Genomic DNA, 17817 nt, shown 5'->3' with positions numbered 1-17817 from the left:
CATACGTAACATTTGGCAAGTCTTTTCCTCAGATCTTTGTTTAGTGGTCCACAAAGTAATTTCTGTTTCCTCTTGAATCCTCCTTTTGCCATTGCAATTCTTTTCCTAATTTCTCTTCATCAATACATATCATCCATTATTACACTTCCCAAGTAATTGAAGTTATTCACTTGCTCTATTTCCTCTCCCTCTATTTTCGTACGACATTTTCTCCCCTTTCAACCAATTACCATGCTTTTCGTTTTGTTCTCGTTAATCTTCATTCCATATTCTTCTAATTCTGTGTTTAGATCATCAAACATTTGTTCCATATCTCTTGCACTCTCTGTCATCACAACCATGTCTTCTGCAAATCTTATACACTCCACTCTCCGACCCTCTATACAAACTCCTTCCATCAAAACTTTCACTAATAATTTTCTCCAGATATATACTGAACAGTGTTGGTGATAAACAACAACCTTGTCTTACACCTCTTCCCAGTTCAATTTCTTCACTCATCACATCTATTCTTACTCGTGCTCTCTGGATCAAATATAAATTTCTAATTCTAATTCAACAAGAGAGTTCCTTTAGCCTCTCTCACCTCAATTCTCCACAATGTTATCTACACGTGTTGCCCCCGTTAAGCTGAGCAACCCAGTGGAAGGTTGGGTAACCAACTCCAGCGGGAAACTGGGCCAGTGAGTAGACGGGATGTGGAGGACAGTGGAAGGCAATGGGAAACCACCACTGGAATTACTTCCCTAGACGTTCATGGGATGGACCTCTTTGTACTCCAGAGGTAAACCTTCCCCTCAATCGGATCTCTGGGAGGGGAATACAACGAGGACTACAGAGATTAGGGCAAATGGAAAAGGAACGAAGGAGAAGAAGAAGACGAAGAAGGAAGACTTATTGAAGGGTTGGGACGTGGAATGTCTTAACCCTTCTCCAGGAAGGGAAATTAGAAAACGCCAAACATGAAATGATAACATGGGGGGGATCAGGAATTGAAGTTACAATGTTACTGTAAGCTTTCACAACACAGAACCGTTTGGCATCTTTCAGCTGCAAGAAGAACAGTGACTAACGGTGAAATAGTTTTGAGATTTCACGACAAGCGAATCTAGATACGTTGCTACTAGCGTGTAGCCATTACACACTCTCTCTCTCTCTCTCTCTCTCTCTCTCTCTCTCTCTCTCTCTATCTATCTATCTATCTATCTATCTGTGTGTGTGTGTGTGTGTGTGTGTGTGTGTGTGTGTGTGTGTGTGTGTGTGTGTCACTGCGTGGACGTGTGTGTGTGTAGGGGGGGGGGAAGGGGGTGCAGGGTATCATGTGAGGTCAGGTCGCCCAAAATTGAATTTTCTTCTGTACTGTGTAATCAGTGGATGAGAATATTTAGAAAAAGAAAAAAACAGAGGAAGATTATGAACGGAGACAATTGAACAAGGAAACAATTTCAAATACATAATCACCTAAATAAAGTAGGATATCATACAACCACAAAAAGAAAGTATAATTGCGGTGGTCAAGAAAAGCATCGAACAGGAAGGAGAAGCTGGGGTGTGGAATGCGGTACAGACAGTGAGGAAATATATCTTTTAAATACTGTGAGTATAGAGTGGTTTTGCACAGCGCTGAAACCTCGACGAGAAGGAAGTAGAGAGACTGAAGTCGTCTGAGATGTGGATTTGAAGACTGATGGAAAACATAATAGTAAGAGTTAAGGAGAAGAAGTGTTAAGGAATAAGAACATTTTTGTGCTATCTCGAATGAATTTGACGGGCAACTTTATTAGCTTCACTAAACGCCGGTGTTAATAGCAACAATGATTTAAGGAACACTTTTCTCTTCACATAAAGTGATACTGGAACAGACCGTGTTGTATGTACTTTGTTCGACTCACCCCGTTCAGTGTGACTGTCGGGACACTTGTCAGCGGAGGACTCAGGTCTTTCGTGGTGTTCCCATACGCCCTCATCAGTTCGCTACCAGCTGTACCGTTTGCGCACTCGGAAATGGTTGAGAACGGCAGGCCCAACTCGTCAGCACACTGCAAGAAGAAAGAAAAGTATGTCAGTAAAAATATTATAATGAGAAAGTGAAGTGGGTGTGCAAGTACGCAGCTACTCGGCAACCACTGCAAGACGACTGTGCGCTTTTAGATTACTTAAAAAAAAAAAAAAGCGTAAACTAAACTTCAGTACGTACAACGCAGGAGTAAATACATCAGCAGAACTGAAAATTACTGTGTACTCTTCAGAGCGAACTGTAGCGGCTCACAGTATTTACGCACACGATCTTCTGGGAACCGCTTGGATCTGCGTAACTCCGTCAGTAGAAGGTAGATGAAGCTGTAGCACATAATGTAGTCTTTAGAAAGCTGAGCAGGTCGCAAGGCAGTAAGTCATTAGCTGAACACAAAATGACTTCATTGATCCAAAATGAAGCGTTTTGGCGTGTGCTATGATCGGATAACCTGTCAAAACTAGAGCATTACATATTACACATGAAGAAAAATAAAATAAAATAAGTTACAAAACCAGTACGCGAAGTGAAACGTAAGGCATACACCCTGACCGTCCGCTGTGAGGGAGCGGTTCTAGGCGCTTTAGTCCGGACCCGTACTGCTGCTACGGTCGCAGGTTCGAATCCTGCCTCGGGCATGGATGTGTGTGATGTCCTTAGGTTAGTTAGGTTTAAGTAGTTCTAAGTCCAGGGGACTGATGACATCAGATGTTAAGTTCCGCGGTGCTCAGAGCCATTTGAACCATAGACCCTAGCAACGAACGTAACCAGCGTGAACCTGATAGTCACGTGATATTAACGTAACCAACATGAACAGGCTGAACAAGAATCCTGAGCTGTGTAATTTTTTTTAAAGGACTATGGGACCAAATAGCTGAGGTCATCGGTCCCTAGGCTTATGGACTACCCATGCCCGCCGACGGCTCTGTGTACAAAGTACATAAATTTTAACACAAGGTGGCGGTACGGGAATGGCTATGGGATATTACAGCACCGTAAAGCTTGGCGCAGACTTTATTATGGATAACAATAAGACAGCACAATATTTCAGATACGTGATAGAAAGAGGCAACAACGTTCAGAGCTATGCTTCATCCCCTCCGCTCCCTTCTATCCCCTACTATCACCCCTCCCCCCACCCCACCACCATCAGCCTCCACTACTCCCTCCATTGTGGTTTGTTTTTCCTTTTTTCTTCGCATGCCGGCACTAAATGTTTTTACTTATTATAACTTATGTGTCACATTTTTATGCTGTGTCTCACGACGCCTTAATTACATGTAGTACTCACCTGTCGGTATCCAAATTTAAGAATTTTACAGTATTTCAGTTATTAGCATACACTGACCTTTGGTATAAAAGCCTTTGTTTGGATTTCGTATATTTTCCTGCCCCTCACAGCAACATAACCTCCCTCCCTTTCCACCAGCACTCCTCTCCCTCCCCCCCTCTTTTTCCCCTGTCACGCCTAATACACTCCTGGAAACGGAAAAAAGAACACATTGACACCGGTGTGTCAGACCCACCATACTTGCTCCGGACACTGCGAGAGGGCTGTACAAGCAATGATCACACGCACGGCACAGCGGACACACCAGGAACCGCGGTGTTGGCCGTTGAATGGCGCTAGCTACGCAGCATTTGTGCACCGCCGCCGCCAGTGTCAGCCAGTTTGCCGTGGCATACGGAGCTCCATCGCAGTCTTTAACACTGGTAGCATGCCGCGACAGCGTGGACGTGAACCGCATGTGCAGTTGACGGACTTTGAGCGAGGGCGTATAGTGGGCATGCGGGAGGCCGGGTGGACGTACCGCCGAATTGCTCAACACGTGGGGCGTGAGGTCTCCACAGTACATCGATGTTGTCGCCAGTGGTCGGCGGAAGGTGCACGTGCCCGTCGACCTGGGACCGGACCGCAGCGACGCACGGATGCACGCCAAGACCGTAGGATCCTACGCAGTGCCGTAGGGGACCGCACCGCCACTTCCCAGCAAATTAGGGACACTATTGCTCCTGGGGTATCGGCGAGGACCATTCGCAACCGTCTCCATGAAGCTGGGCTACGGTCCCGCACACCGTTAGGCCGTCTTCCGCTCACGCCCCAACATCGTGCAGCCCGCCTCCAGTGGTGTCGCGACAGGCGTGAATGGAGGGACGAATGGAGACGTGTCGTCTTCAGCGATGAGAGTCGCTTCTGCCTTGGTGCCAATGATGGTCGTATGCGTGTTTGGCGCCGTGCAGGTGAGCGCCACAATCAGGACTGCATACGACCGAGGCACACAGGGCCAACACCCGGCATCATGGTGTGGGGAGCGATCTCCTACACTGGCCGTACATCACTGGTGATCGTCGAGGGGACACTGAATAGTGCACGGTACATCCAAACCGTCATCGAACCCATCGTTCTACCATTCCTAGACCGGCAAGGGAACTTGCTGTTCCAACAGGACAATGCACGTCCGCATGTATCCCGTGCCACCCAACGTGCTCTAGAAGGTGTAAGTCAACTACCCTGGCCAGCAAGATCTCCGGATCTGTCCCCCATTGAGCATGTTTGGGACTGGATGAAGCGTCGTCTCACGCGGTCTGCACGTCCAGCACGAACGCTGGTCCAACTGAGGCGCCAGGTGGAAATGGCATGGCAAGCCGTTCCACAGGACTACATCCAGCATCTCTACGATCGTCTCCGTGGGAGAATAGCAGCCTGCATTGCTGCGAAAGGTGGATATACACTGTACTAGTGCCGACATTGTGCATGCTCTGTTGCCTGTGTCTATGTGCCTGTGGTTCTGTCAGTGTGATCATGTGATGTATCTGACCCCAGGAATGTGTCAATAAAGTTTCCCCTTCCTGGGACAATGAATTCACGGTGTTCTTATTTCAATTTCCAGGAGTGTATTTTATTAGCATCTTACCTTGTAATGGTGTATAGTACTTGTTTTTTATTCCTCTACCTGTGTCATACGGTTGCTGTGTGTTGCTTTGCTAATAGTTTATCAGTATGTTGCATCTTGTCTATGCTGTTGTACAGATCGTGTGCGCTCACTAGTACAAGCCATAAACGTTGCTATTAGTGGTCCATTCTACTACGATATAGTGAATTTTTGACGTCATATGATTGTTTATCCTTACCATGCTCTTTTGGCAGTGCATTTAATATATTACGACGTTGGATTCTGCCACACCATACAAAAGATCAGTGATTCTGTACTTTAGGTCACATGTACTACATCCGCCATTTCAATAAATAATGTTTGGCTGTTAGTACTTCTGTATTTTACATTTTGTATGCGCTGTGTATAAAAACTTTAACTCCATAGAGTAATCGACCATGCAGCAGCGTATGGTCACGCGTAGTTGAGTTTACCCCAGATGATACAACACTTCAGTTAGCACTTACAGCATTATTCGGCTGGATTAACTGTGTCCCAAAACTAGCAATACGTCTGAGATTTGTCAGGGCCACTTAGCCACTCCCCAACCGTGCAGTCAGAATAACGTGGAGGATATACACTGAAGAGCCAAAGAAACGGTACGCCTGCTTAATATCGTACAGGGCCCCCGCAAGCCCACAGAAGTGATGCAACACGACATAGCACTAACTCGACTAGTGTGTGAAGTAGGGTTGGAGGGAACCGACACCACGAATCTTGCGGGGCTGCCCATAAATCCGCAAGAGTACGTGACGGTGGAGATCTGAACAGCACGCCTTAAGGCATCACACATATGCTCGATAATGTTCACGTCTGGGGAGTTTGGTGGCCAGCGGAAGTGTTTAAACTCAGAAACGTGTTCCTGGAGCCACTCTGTAGCAATTCTGACGTGTGGAGTGTCGATTTGCCCCTCTGCAATTGCCAAAGTCTGTCGGGATGCACAGTGGACATTGGATGGATGCAGGTGATCAGACAGGATGCTGTATCTAGACCTCTCACGAATCCCACATCACTCCAACTGCATATGTCCCACACCATTACAGAGCCTCCACCAGCTTGAACAGTCCCCTGATCACATGCAGGATCTGTGGGTTCATGAGGTTGTCTCCATACCGTAAACGTGCATCCACTCGATAGAATCGGAAACGAGATTCGTCCGACCAGGCAAAATATTTCCAGTCATCAACAGTCCAATGTCGGTGTTGACGGGCTCAGGCGATGGGTAATGGTTTGTGTCGTGCAGTTATTAAGGGTAGACGAGTAGGCCTTCGGCTCCGAAAGCCCATATGGAAGGTGTTTCGTTTAATGGTTCGCACGCTGACACGTGTTGATGGCCCAGCATTGGAATCTGTGGCAATTTTCAGAAGGGTTGCACTTCTGTCTCTTCAGTAGTCGTTCGTTCCGTTCTTGCAGGATACTTCTCCGGCCGCAGCGATGTCGGAGATTCGATGTTTTGCCGGATTCGTGATATTCACGGTACACTCGTGAAATGGTCGTTCGGGGAAATCGCCACTTCATCACTACCTCGGAGATGCTGTGTCCCATCACTCGTGCACCGACTATAACGGCACCTTCAAGCTCATTTAGATCTTGATAACCTGCCATTGTAGCAGCAGTAAGCGATCTCACAACTGCGCCGGACACTTGTTGTCTTATATAGGCGTTGCCGACCGCAGCGCCGTATTCCGCCCGTTTGCAAATGTCAGTATTTGAATACGCGTGCGGGCAGCAGTTTCTTTGGCTCTTCAGTGTATTTATACGACAGCATCACTGATCGTCGAATATTAAAAAATGTGCTCGGCACGTGACTCGTGTTGCAGCTTTTCGTAACCCATCGCAAACAATGAGTGTCCTTAAAACAGTTGTATACAGAGCTCATGTAGTGTCAGAGGCAGATAGTTTGCCTGAAGAACTTGCCCACCTGAAGAGGGTTTTCAATGGATATTATACCCAGAAAATTAGCAAGGCACATGCAATTAAGCCAAAGAATCAGGGAGTGGAGAAAGAAGAAAGCACGCCTACTAAATCTTTAGCTTTTCTTCCCTTTGATGGCAACATTTTCTTCAAAATTGCAAGAATCCTCCACTGTTTCGATGTGAAAGTGATTTTGCGTCCACCATAGAAGATTTCCGACTTGCTGGGATCAGTGAAAGACGATCTGGTATTGCGGAAGGCGGGAATTTATAAAATACCTTGTCAGAGTGGCGTGTCATATATAGGACAAACATTGCGAACAGTGGAAGAACGTTGCACTGAACATCAGCGCTGTACTCGCCTTTTGCAGCCTAGCAAGTCTGCAATTGCTGAGCATTGCATTTCCACTGGACACTCAATGGAGTATGACAACACAACAATTTTGACCACAGCAACATCTTTTTGGGACTCCGTCATAAAAGAATCAGTGGAAATTCGCATGACAGACAATCTTATGAACCGTGACAATGGCTACCAGCTAGATAATGCGTGGAACCCCATCATCTCTAAGATCTGCTTGTAACATCATAGCTGTAATGCTCTACTGATTTATTTTGCCTTTTGTTTTATTTAATGTTACATCGTTGAGCTTCTGTAAAGGTGTTTAAATCGATAAAAAATTGTATACTCCTTTCTTTGTTAAAACTGTGATGTCATGGTTTCATTCTATGCAATGTAGTATATCTGTCATTTAAATTCTTTGTCCCAACTGGAGGGAGACAAAACTTACTGTATATATTTGGTATTTGTTTAAATAATTTTGTTTACAAATACCTATATGTGCAAATGATATGTTTTGTTTAAAATGATTGTTTGCTGTTATGTAAACTGCTGACCTTCACTTAGGATTCTTAGTTATTTTGTATGTAAGAGGTAGTGTGGTTCCCCTCGGGAACGGAACTGTGTAGCGTGCGCTAATTGTGGTTGGCCTAGGTAGAAAAGGTGGAACAAGAGTCAGTCGGGGACGAGCTACCAAACTGTGAACTGCCCATGTAAAAGTTGTATATTGTGGTGGTTTCGAGAGAGGCTTTTCCTGACGCTTTACAATGCCTCGGATGGATGGATGAAGAGCTGGAATTTTTCTGAAATTGGTATCTATCATCGCCACCAAGAAATGACAGAGTCCAGCAATTCCACTTGCAAATCCACCTACCAACATGCAATCGCCACCATATTGCGCAATCACTGTAACGGAGTACTATAATATTGTATATATAGCCGTGTTATCTTATAACTGTTAGCATTTTTTTTAACGTGAACATATGCAGGTGCCAGAGTTCATTGCACTCACGCGTGGCAAAATATGGGTTGTGTTTGTCCGTTAAAGTTACTCATACTTATTTTCTTAAACAAGAATGTCGATAATTCTCTTGCCTAATTTGGCTGGTGACCGTTTTCCTTACTCTTTGAACAGTGTAGATAAGTAAAATATTGTTTGTTACTGTTTAAATATTTACGTAATTCTGACTTTCACTTCCGATAAGCCACCTCCGTTAGGTACAACACGGTCAACATAATAAAATTCCTCTCACTGCTCTGTTGCTTTATACCATAAATACTTTAACAAGATAGTTTTTGTTTCACGACCTGCCTCCAACTTTAAGGTTATGGTATAGCAGTAGCAGACAGAAGTTTTATATGCTCCAGACGAAGACGTCAGAGTACTCCGATGGCCGCGGCAGTTGACAACGCCGAAGGCAGCAGAGTTCTGCAGCTTCACCAGCGAGGGCGCTGCCGGCGGGCGGTGTGGTTCGTCTGTCAATATGATTTTGACGCATGCGCGGAATACTCGCTACACGCCATATATTGCGGAACGGATGGCGTCTGTCATCCAAAGCCCACAACCGCCTCCGACTCCTCAAACTCCTCTCTGGCCGGACACGGGGGTTGCACCCCTCTACCATCCTACACACCTACAAATCCTTAATCCGTCCCATCCTCTGTTATGCCAGTCCCGCCTGGATATCTGCCCCCCCCCCCCCAAATTCTATAAGTCCCTCCAAATCCTCGAGCGTCATGCAGTCTGCCTCACCTTCCGTATATGCCTCCCGTCCCCCACACGGATCCTCTATGACTTCATTCCTTTCCCCTATCTGCTCGTTCCTCAAACATATCCGCATCCTCTACACCTCCCGCCGCCTCGATCCCCCTCACCCCCATGGTTGCTCCTGTCCTCTCTTCTCCCACCCCCGCCCCCTGCCACACCTTCACTGTTGTGTCCCCCCTACCCTCCATCTCTACACCCTACATCTCCTTTCCCAAGGTGGCTTCCATCAACTCCCCCTCCCGGATGATGCCCTCTCTCCCTCCATTTATCCCTCCTGTCAACTCTGATCCTCACTCCCCCTCCTTTTCTCTGTCCTTTCTGTCCGTTTCCCGGGCTCCCTCTCCCCCCCCCCTTCCATCATCTTCTTTCCCCATCTCCCCCCCCCCCTCTGCCCCCTTCTCTCCCCCGAATCCTTTTGCATTTCCCTCCTCTGCCTCTTCTCATTCCCTCTCGCATCTTCCCTGCCCCTCTCCCCCCTTATGAGTCCTCTCCCTCCTTGGTTCCCCCCCTTTTAGTTTTTTCCTCTCCTCCCTCCATGTTTTCCCCCTTCCTCCAGGTCCCCCACCCCCATCTGCCTTTAGCTCGGGAGTGACATCTTTGTGCCACCATTTTCGTGCAGTGTTTTACAGTGAGTGTTCCGTGTTGTGTCGTTTGGGAAGTGTTGCGAACGGCCATCATACTGTCGCTGGGTGCGATTTTTTTATCTCTTGCGAACAGAAACCAGACTGTCGCCATGTTTTTTTAATTGTGTGTCTACTATGTTACTTGTCTGATTCCTGTGTATTTTATTAACGTTGCCAACCCCTTTGCTTTCTGTTTTAACTTTCCGCATTTTTCCGCCATTTTACACTTTAAGTCACCGTTTTTATCGCCTGTTTTTCTTGTTTCTTTTCTTCTTCCGTTTTTCAAAAAAGTCTGTAGGCTGTAGAGCAGCGTACTAAGCTGCTGCCAGCCCTCCCCCTTCGGGGGGAATTGAAATTCAATAAAGAAAAAAAAAAAAAGCGCCTCCGTCAGTCTTCGAGGATGAGGATGGCTGGCAGTTGTCCAGTCGAAATATCGTGGCTGGAAGCTAACGACGGCCGGCTGCAAAGTCCAGAACCTTTCTGAACAGTTTCTGAACGGACGTACCTCTTGGGCGGCGGCCTGGACGTCGGTGTAGTTACTGATGAGGCAGGCGGCGTACGACACCTGCAGCGTGCGGCTGGAGGCCAGGGCGATGCCGCAGGCGTGCAGCCGGTTCCCCAGGCACTCGGTTGGTCCGTGCTGGCACGTGAAGTCGTAGCCCTCCGGGGTCGCAGTTACCTGGAAACCAGAGCGAGCTGCACGCGTCTAGCCGCACCCAAAGTCGAGGTTGTCCGAAAACAAGAGGAGGACGAAAACAGTGCGTGAGCCGTGGTAAAATTTGTTGTTTTGAAGAGCGCGCCGCAGCGCGTAGTGTGAAGCAGTCGCCCTCCGTTTCTGGAGGTGGCGCCGCTGTGGCAATCGCAGCTTTGGTGTCTCCCTCTGGTGGGAGAGGGGAAAAGTTGCCTGTTCACGTGGATTTAAGGGGCGCTATGAGCTCGCCAGTCGGTCAGTCTGTGAGTCTGAGTCAGTCAGTCTGAGTCTGGGCGAGTCTGGTCAGTTGGTCAGCCAAGTTAGTCTGGGTCTGCCTCTCGTCCGCATTGGTGAGGCGGTTAGTGTCTGTCGGTCGTTCGGAGTGCTAGTATGTGTTAGGCCGCCAGTCTGTTCGAGTTTGCTCAGGCAATGGTCATTGGCGGTTGGATCGGTCGGTTGGTCGGTCGCGCACTGAGACACAAGATGACTTGTCCGCCTTGAGCGTCGCCGCATGTGAGGTCCCCACGTGAGTCCAGTGGGCCGCGCCGTATAGCGAGGGGTAGTGGCTTCGCGGTCGACACGAGAGCAACAGGAGTCAAACCACGACATCGGTCTGGCCGGTGCGAGCTGCGACGCCGTGAGACGGGAGATCGGCGCGCCTTCCTGCGTCCGTTGGAGCGGCTGGCAGCGGACGGTTCGGGAGAGCGATTCGGGGGTGCTGCGCCAGGTCTTCTCGAGTAATCGCAGTTTATTAGAAGTTAAGTGATTGGTGATATGTTTGATTTACTCTTGTTAAATTCTACTTGGTTTCTTGGTGAGGCCACCAGCCGTTATGCTTCGGGGTCGTCCCGCCATTATTCTCCGTTTGCCCAACCGCGGGAAGGTGGTTATTTATGAGTTGGGTGGTCCGTTTTTTCCTTGTGGAGTAGGGGCAGGTTAGAGCAACCTGCGGTTCGGGTTGCTCGGTAATCTCCCTATCAATCTACCGTACGTCAGTAGCTGCCTCTGTCGTGTTTGTCGGATTTGGTGTGTTAACGAATTTATTGCTTGGGGTGTAACGGCCTAGTACCTGAAATATGTTTTGATCTTTGGAAACTGATATTATTGCCTATGATCTTGAGAGGCGGCATCTGTAAACTGTAGAGCATCTTAACTATTGTTTGGCCAACCTTGTAGAATTTTATATGTTGTTGTTGTTGTTGAGACTGGTTTGATGCAGCTCTCCATGCTACTCTATCCTGTGCAAGCTTCTTCATCTCCCAGTGCTTACTGCAACATACATCCTTGTGAATCTGCTTAGTGTATTCATCTCTTGGTCTCCCTCTACTATTTTTACCCTCCACGCTGCCCTCCAGTGCTAAATTTGTCATCCCCTGATGCCTCAGAACATGTCCTACCAACCGGTCCCTTCTTCTTGTCAAGTTGTGCCACGAACTCCTCTTCTCCCCAATTCTAGTCAATAGCTCCTCATTAGTTATGTGATCTACCCACCTAATCTTCAGCATTCTTCTGTAGCACCACATTTCGAAAGCTTCTATTCTCTTCTTGTCCAAACTATTTATCGTCCATGTTTCACTTCCATACATGGCTACGCTCCATACAAATACTTTCAGAAACGACTTCGTCACACTTAAATCTATACTCGATGTTAACAAATTTCTGTTCTTCAGAAACGCATTCTTTGCCATTGCCAGTCTATATTTTATATCCTCTCTACTTCGACCATCATCAGTTATTTTGTTCCCCAAATAGCAAAACTCCTTTACTACTTTAAGTGTCTCATTTCCTAAGCTAATTCCCTCAGCATCACCCGACTTAATTCGACTACATTTCATTATCCTCGTTTTGCTTTTGTTGATGTTCATCTTATATCCTCCTTTCAAGAGACTGTCCGTTCCGTTCAACTGCTCTTCCAAGTCCTTTGCTGTCTCTGACAGAATTACAATGTCATCGGCGAGCTGACCGCGGTGGCCACGCGGTTTAGGCGCTGCAGTCCGGAACCGCGCGACTGCTACGGTCGCAGGTTCGAATCCTGCCTTGGGCATGGATGTGTGTGATGTCCTTAGGTTAGTTAGGTTTAAGTAGTTCTAAGTTCTGGGGGACTGATGAACTCAGATGTTAAGTCCCATAGTGCTCAGAGCCATTTGAACATTTTTTTGTCATCGGCGAACCTCAACGTTTTTATTTCTTCTCCATGGATTTTAATACCTACTCCGAATTTTATATAAGATTTCATTTCATTTTAGTATATAAAGTTGCCACCCTTTCACCGTAAGACATTTCTTAGAAGTTAAAATCAAGTTGCACCTTCGGTGGCAAGGTTAATATTTTAATTGTTAGGGTTTTGTATCATTTGTATCCCTCCTACGGGGGGTGCATAGTTTGTGTGCATGTGTAAATTGTTAAAACTCTTAGTTTAAAGTTATCTGGTGCGTTGCATATTTGCAGCAGTCTAGTCTTTCAGAGGCTGTTGTGAGCGGCCCTAACTACGGCCGTGTCAAAAGGGAGCGGCAATGTTCTCTGCCCGAAAGCTCATTCAGTCAAAACTTGTTTCTTTCTGCCTCTGAGTAATTTGTAACTTTGATATGTAGAGGGTGCTTTCTGATTATAATTTTAAACCTGCTTTTCGGCAGTATTAAACTGAATAAAATTCCCATTTGTTAAAAGGAATTTGGTTATGATTTCATCAATTACTCCTGGCAACTACTTCCATGCTTACATAATGTGATTAAATGTGTTAATGTTCTTGATGAATCGCTAGTAAATAAAATAAATTCTTAAGAATGTTCTTTGACAATAAATCACGGTTCAGTGCGCGATCGCATTCGTCCAAAATAATGCCAGAAACACTAGTGGCCTCTTTATTTCACCGACTCACGACACGTAATTGAGAAACTGCGTTGTCGAACGAATCGCCCTCTAGCCATAAATGGGTGTAAGTAGGGGCGGCAGCCTCTCACGCCGTTTGGTCCAGGTAGGGTATCACCTTCACTATCCTAAGTCTGCCTTTAATATTCCCGATGCCATTTTCCGGGGAGGACGACGTTTGACAAGTTTCCAGTTCATCATGACCATCTTCAGTGGTGTACTCTCGGTTTAAAAGAGTAGTGCAAATGGCGTCAGGCAAAAGGTTTGTAGAGTAATCGTGCATCTGTGAAAAGAACTGTGCACGAACCATACAACAACTACGACCGTCATACCTTATCAAAATATCTGGCCCAGAACTCTAAATTCACAGACACCATAAAAATTTTAATAGAAAAGAGGAAGTTTTAAAGTTGGACAAAATATGGATGTCGACGTTGCGCCAGCAGAATGACAATCGATTACTCTTAATCGAGAATGATGATGCCTTCCAAAGATAGGCAGACCGTCGGCATCACGTGACGAATGGTGGTGCCCTCTATGCGCTCTATAAATGCGAGAGTACCTGCAGCCTCAGTGGCAGTAGGCGGACGACCTCAAAAGATGTCTCCCGCAGATGGAGACGAAACGTCAGGTGGGAATTTTATACATCGACCACGGCCTCTCTGCCCGGAGGTTTCAACTGAAGAGTGTGTGTTGAGTGATTGTAGCGGACTGTCGTTACAGGTGGCTGGGACGAAACATGACGAGGACAACAGCTGCAAATGAGTGACTGTTGCACTTGCTAGGGGAGCTGGTATTCCAAAACCAATCATCAGTGATGCAAATGGGCGCACTAGGGAAACGTGGTACGGGAACACCAAAAGTTGGGCTTTGAAAGAAAGTCATCTGGTCGGATGAGCCTCGTTGCTCAGTGTTTCCAACTTCTGGTCGAGTTTACGTCGCAAGAGTGAACGGCGTCAGGGGTTCGGCCGTGATGTGGGCAGCGCCGTGGCTACTCTGCAGGCTCGTACTACTGCCGGCGACTGTTGTCGCCATTTTCGTTGCACCCATGGTATGATGTTTGTTTCCCCAATGGTGACGCTGGGTTCCAAGACGACAGGACTCGTTATGTGGGCACGGGGGTGAGTTGTCGCGTCTCCCGTGGCGACCACACCCACCAGATCTCAATACTGTTGAGCCTCTGCGTCTACTGTGGAGCGTGATCACTGTCCACCTTCATCAACATTACCTGAACCAGCTATCATTTTGCAATAAGAGAGCAGCATATGTACATGACCTGTTGCGATAACGTTGGCTTTCCCGGCATAATAACTGATAATAATCTGTTCATTTCTGCAGTCGGATCATGAAATCATCTTGAAATATTCTTTCCGCGGTCCACCTGGTCGCCATCTTCAGATGAATAGGCTGTGGCACGAACTCCCCGAAACTGAATTATTCGGACAGCGAACTGCGGCTGTCTTTCATACGCCGCCTATGGCCAACAGCGGGAGCGCGAGAGATGGTCGTTAACGGCCCTCTAGGACTGATGAACGTATAGCCCCCCCTCCCCCCGCCACCTTCCCAGAGGTGGCAACTGGAGTAATCGGTTAATCACTATCAAAAACTATTCTGATAACTGAACTCTACTTTTTTTTTAATGTTTGATAAAATAGGGTTTCAAATCTTACTTGCTGGGTAACACGTCTTTACTTATGAGATTGTCAGATAGTGAATTTTCAGTGGATTCTTTTAAAAAAACATTTCCAATAGCGAGACGCAGCAGCAACCTCTGTCTCTCTTGGTGCAACTTTTTGCGTCCGTCGGTAAGACAATGCTCTGCCACTGCACGTTTCTCAGGCTGAAACAAAGTGGTGTGGCGATGGTTCTAAACACATCGGTTCTCAATGGTTGGAGTTAGATTATATTACATTAGGTTTTCGTTCCTTAGATCCGTGTTGAGGAGATCCTCGTGGATGTGGAACATGTCATTTTTTTAAATCTGAAATAACAATACTAATAGTATGAATATATGCAATACATCATTTGTTTCTATTAAAAAATTCGTCAATGGAGTGGAAAGAGTTGGCCACTAGTAAGTCTTTCAGGCTTCTTTTAAACTGATGTTTATTTGTAACTAAATTTTTTATGTTTGCTGGCAAATTATTGAAGATGAGTGTTCCTGAGTAGTGGACCCCTTTTTGAACTAAAGTAAGTGCTTTTAAGTCTTTGTGCAGATCACTTTTATTCCTGGTATTGTATGTATTAACTGAGCTGCTTGTTGGAAAAAGAGATATATTATTTAGGACAAATTTCATTAAGGAGTAAATATACTGAGAGGCAGTGGTTAGTATACCCAGTTCTTTGAAGAGGTTTCTACATGACGTCCGTGAATTTACTCCACAAATAATACGTATTACACGCTTTTGGACTCTGAAAACTTTCGTTTGACTTGAAGAGTTACCCCAAAAAAATTTTACCATATGACATTATGGAATGAAAGTAGGCAAAGTATGCAAGCTTTTTCATTTTTATGTCGCCTATGCCTGCTAACACTCGAATTGCAAATACCGATTTGTTAAGGTGTTTCTGCAGTTCTGTGGTGTGCTCCTCCCAACTGAATTTATTATCAAACTGTAATCCCAGGAATTTAAGACTGTCAACCTCTTCTATCTGCTCTTCTTCAAACTTTATGCATATGCTGGGTGGAAACCTTTTACAGGTTCTGAATTGCATGTAGTGAGTCTTTTCGAAGTTTAATGTCAATGAGTTGGCTTTAAACCATTTATTAATATCCATGAAAATATCATTAGCAGGTATTTCTAACTACACTCGACATACTATTTATTGCAATACTTCTGTCCCCTACAAACAAAACGAACTCTGCTTCTGGCAGTGTAACTGATGAGAGATTATTAATGTACAGAAGAAAAAGCAATGTCCCTAAGATGGAGCCTTGTGGGACACCACATGTAATTTCTTCCCATTCTGATGATGACTGATTACTTAATTCACTAGTCCCTTGCACTGACACCCTCTGTTTCCTGTTAGCGAGGTATGACTTGAACCATTTTGCAGCACTGCCCGTGACACCATAGAATGTCTCACCAATGTAAGCTTTCCCGCAATGGCAAGAGGTTTCGTACACACAGGGCTTCTTCAGTCCCCAGTCATCCTTTACTGGGCCAAGGAGCGCTCTAATTTTGCCTCGCGGCCGAAAAAGACATATCTTTTTAAAACTCTGCCTATTATCGAAGATATGCTCCTAGTAAAAAGTAGAAAAGTCACCGATTTACGTCTATCTTCCAATGGTTCCTGCGAAGGTCCAAACTAGAAACTGTATGGCCATTCTGCTTGGACACAAATTTAAGATGATCCAGCTCTTGTGTGAAGTTTTCTGCGTTTGAAATGGCATCAGCTTTTCTTGCCAAAGTCCCCGAACGATGGACGTATTCAGGCAACGGTCCCTGTGCGTGGGTTTCCGATAAACAGTATATCTCATTGTCCCATCATGCTTTCTGTAAGCCAAGACGTCTACAAACTCAAGTTTCCCATTCCTTTCAACCTTCATCGTAAACGTGATGCCAGGATGAGGTCAAAAGTGTTTACCACTTCCAGCCAAGATTAGAGCGTTCCTTGCATCAGTTACGAATTACTCCGGCTTGATGACTCCCGGTGTGTACAAAATCCCCTGGCATTGTGTGAAAACTTATACTGGTAAAACAGAATGAGATTCTCTCTCTGCAGCGTAGTGTGCACTGATATGAAACTTCCTGGCAGATTAAAACTGTGTGCCGGACTGAGACTCGAACTAGCGACCTTTGCCTTTCGCGGGTAAGTGCTCTACCAGCTGAGCTACCCAAGCACGACTCACGCCCCGTCCTCACAGCTTTACTTCTGCCAGTACCTCGTCTCCTACCTTCCAAACTTTACAGAAGCTCTCCTTACAGAACCAGCACTCCTGAAAGAAAGGATACTGCGGAGACAAGGCTTAGCCACAGCCTGGGGGATGTTTCCAGAATGACATTTTTCACTCTGCAGCGGAGTGTGCGCTGGTCAAACAGTTCATACCATCCAGGTTCGATGTGTTGACTACCAACGCCACAGACGTTTGTTTCAGCCTCAGAAACCTGCTGTGGCAGAGCGTTTAAAGGCACATTTTTAGGCATAGCGTGTAAATATATTTTTATTTAATCAGAGAACCCTGTTTAACAAAGCATGAAAGCCAATGCAAGTCATCTTGTGCGCGGTCGCATGTGATTGCTGGTGAGACACAGAAAGGGTGTCTAGTCTTTTGTTAATTACTTCTTCTGTTATCTGTTCTGGAATGGAGTCGAGGGAGAGCCTCGCGCGTTAGACTGGCCGCTCTAATTTAAACTCTTTAATTTTATAAAAAGTCACTGCGTACTGCAAGGCGCATACTCGCGCATACTAGTAATTATATAAGGAAATTTCCACTGTGCACGGACGAGATGCACGGACGAGATACCGACGTGCGGATAATCAACATATCACTAGAGATTAATATTGTATTCCCAGTGTAAGCAGCATATTGCACTTCAGTAATTATAGTTATGATTAACGCTATTGTTATTTCATTATTTGTTTAATCCATTACCCTAAAATTTCAACATTATATGTAAACAGTATTTTCAGTATTTATCTCATTTTAGCTCAGAAATAACGTA

The 17817-nt window shown here is 45.9% G+C and overlaps 1 protein-coding gene across 1 annotated transcript in view; it reads right to left on the bottom strand.

Annotated features, from left to right (window-relative positions):
• The window catches only part of LOC126424725 (GILT-like protein 1), a 47862-nt gene that overhangs the window by 16631 nt on the left and 13414 nt on the right, over positions 1-17817 (bottom strand). Inside the window, exons 3-4 of the mRNA XM_050087445.1 lie at positions 10097-10270; positions 1893-2039 (exon numbers count right to left, since the gene is read on the bottom strand). Of these exons, the coding sequence (XP_049943402.1) occupies positions 1893-2039; positions 10097-10270 (321 nt within the window). The remainder of the gene's footprint in view (positions 1-1892; positions 2040-10096; positions 10271-17817) is intronic.

This window comes from Schistocerca serialis, chromosome 10 (assembly GCF_023864345.2).
Source record: "Schistocerca serialis cubense isolate TAMUIC-IGC-003099 chromosome 10, iqSchSeri2.2, whole genome shotgun sequence".
NCBI lineage: Eukaryota > Metazoa > Arthropoda > Insecta > Orthoptera > Acrididae > Schistocerca > Schistocerca serialis.
This window is presented reverse-complemented; position numbering and strand designations above follow the sequence as displayed.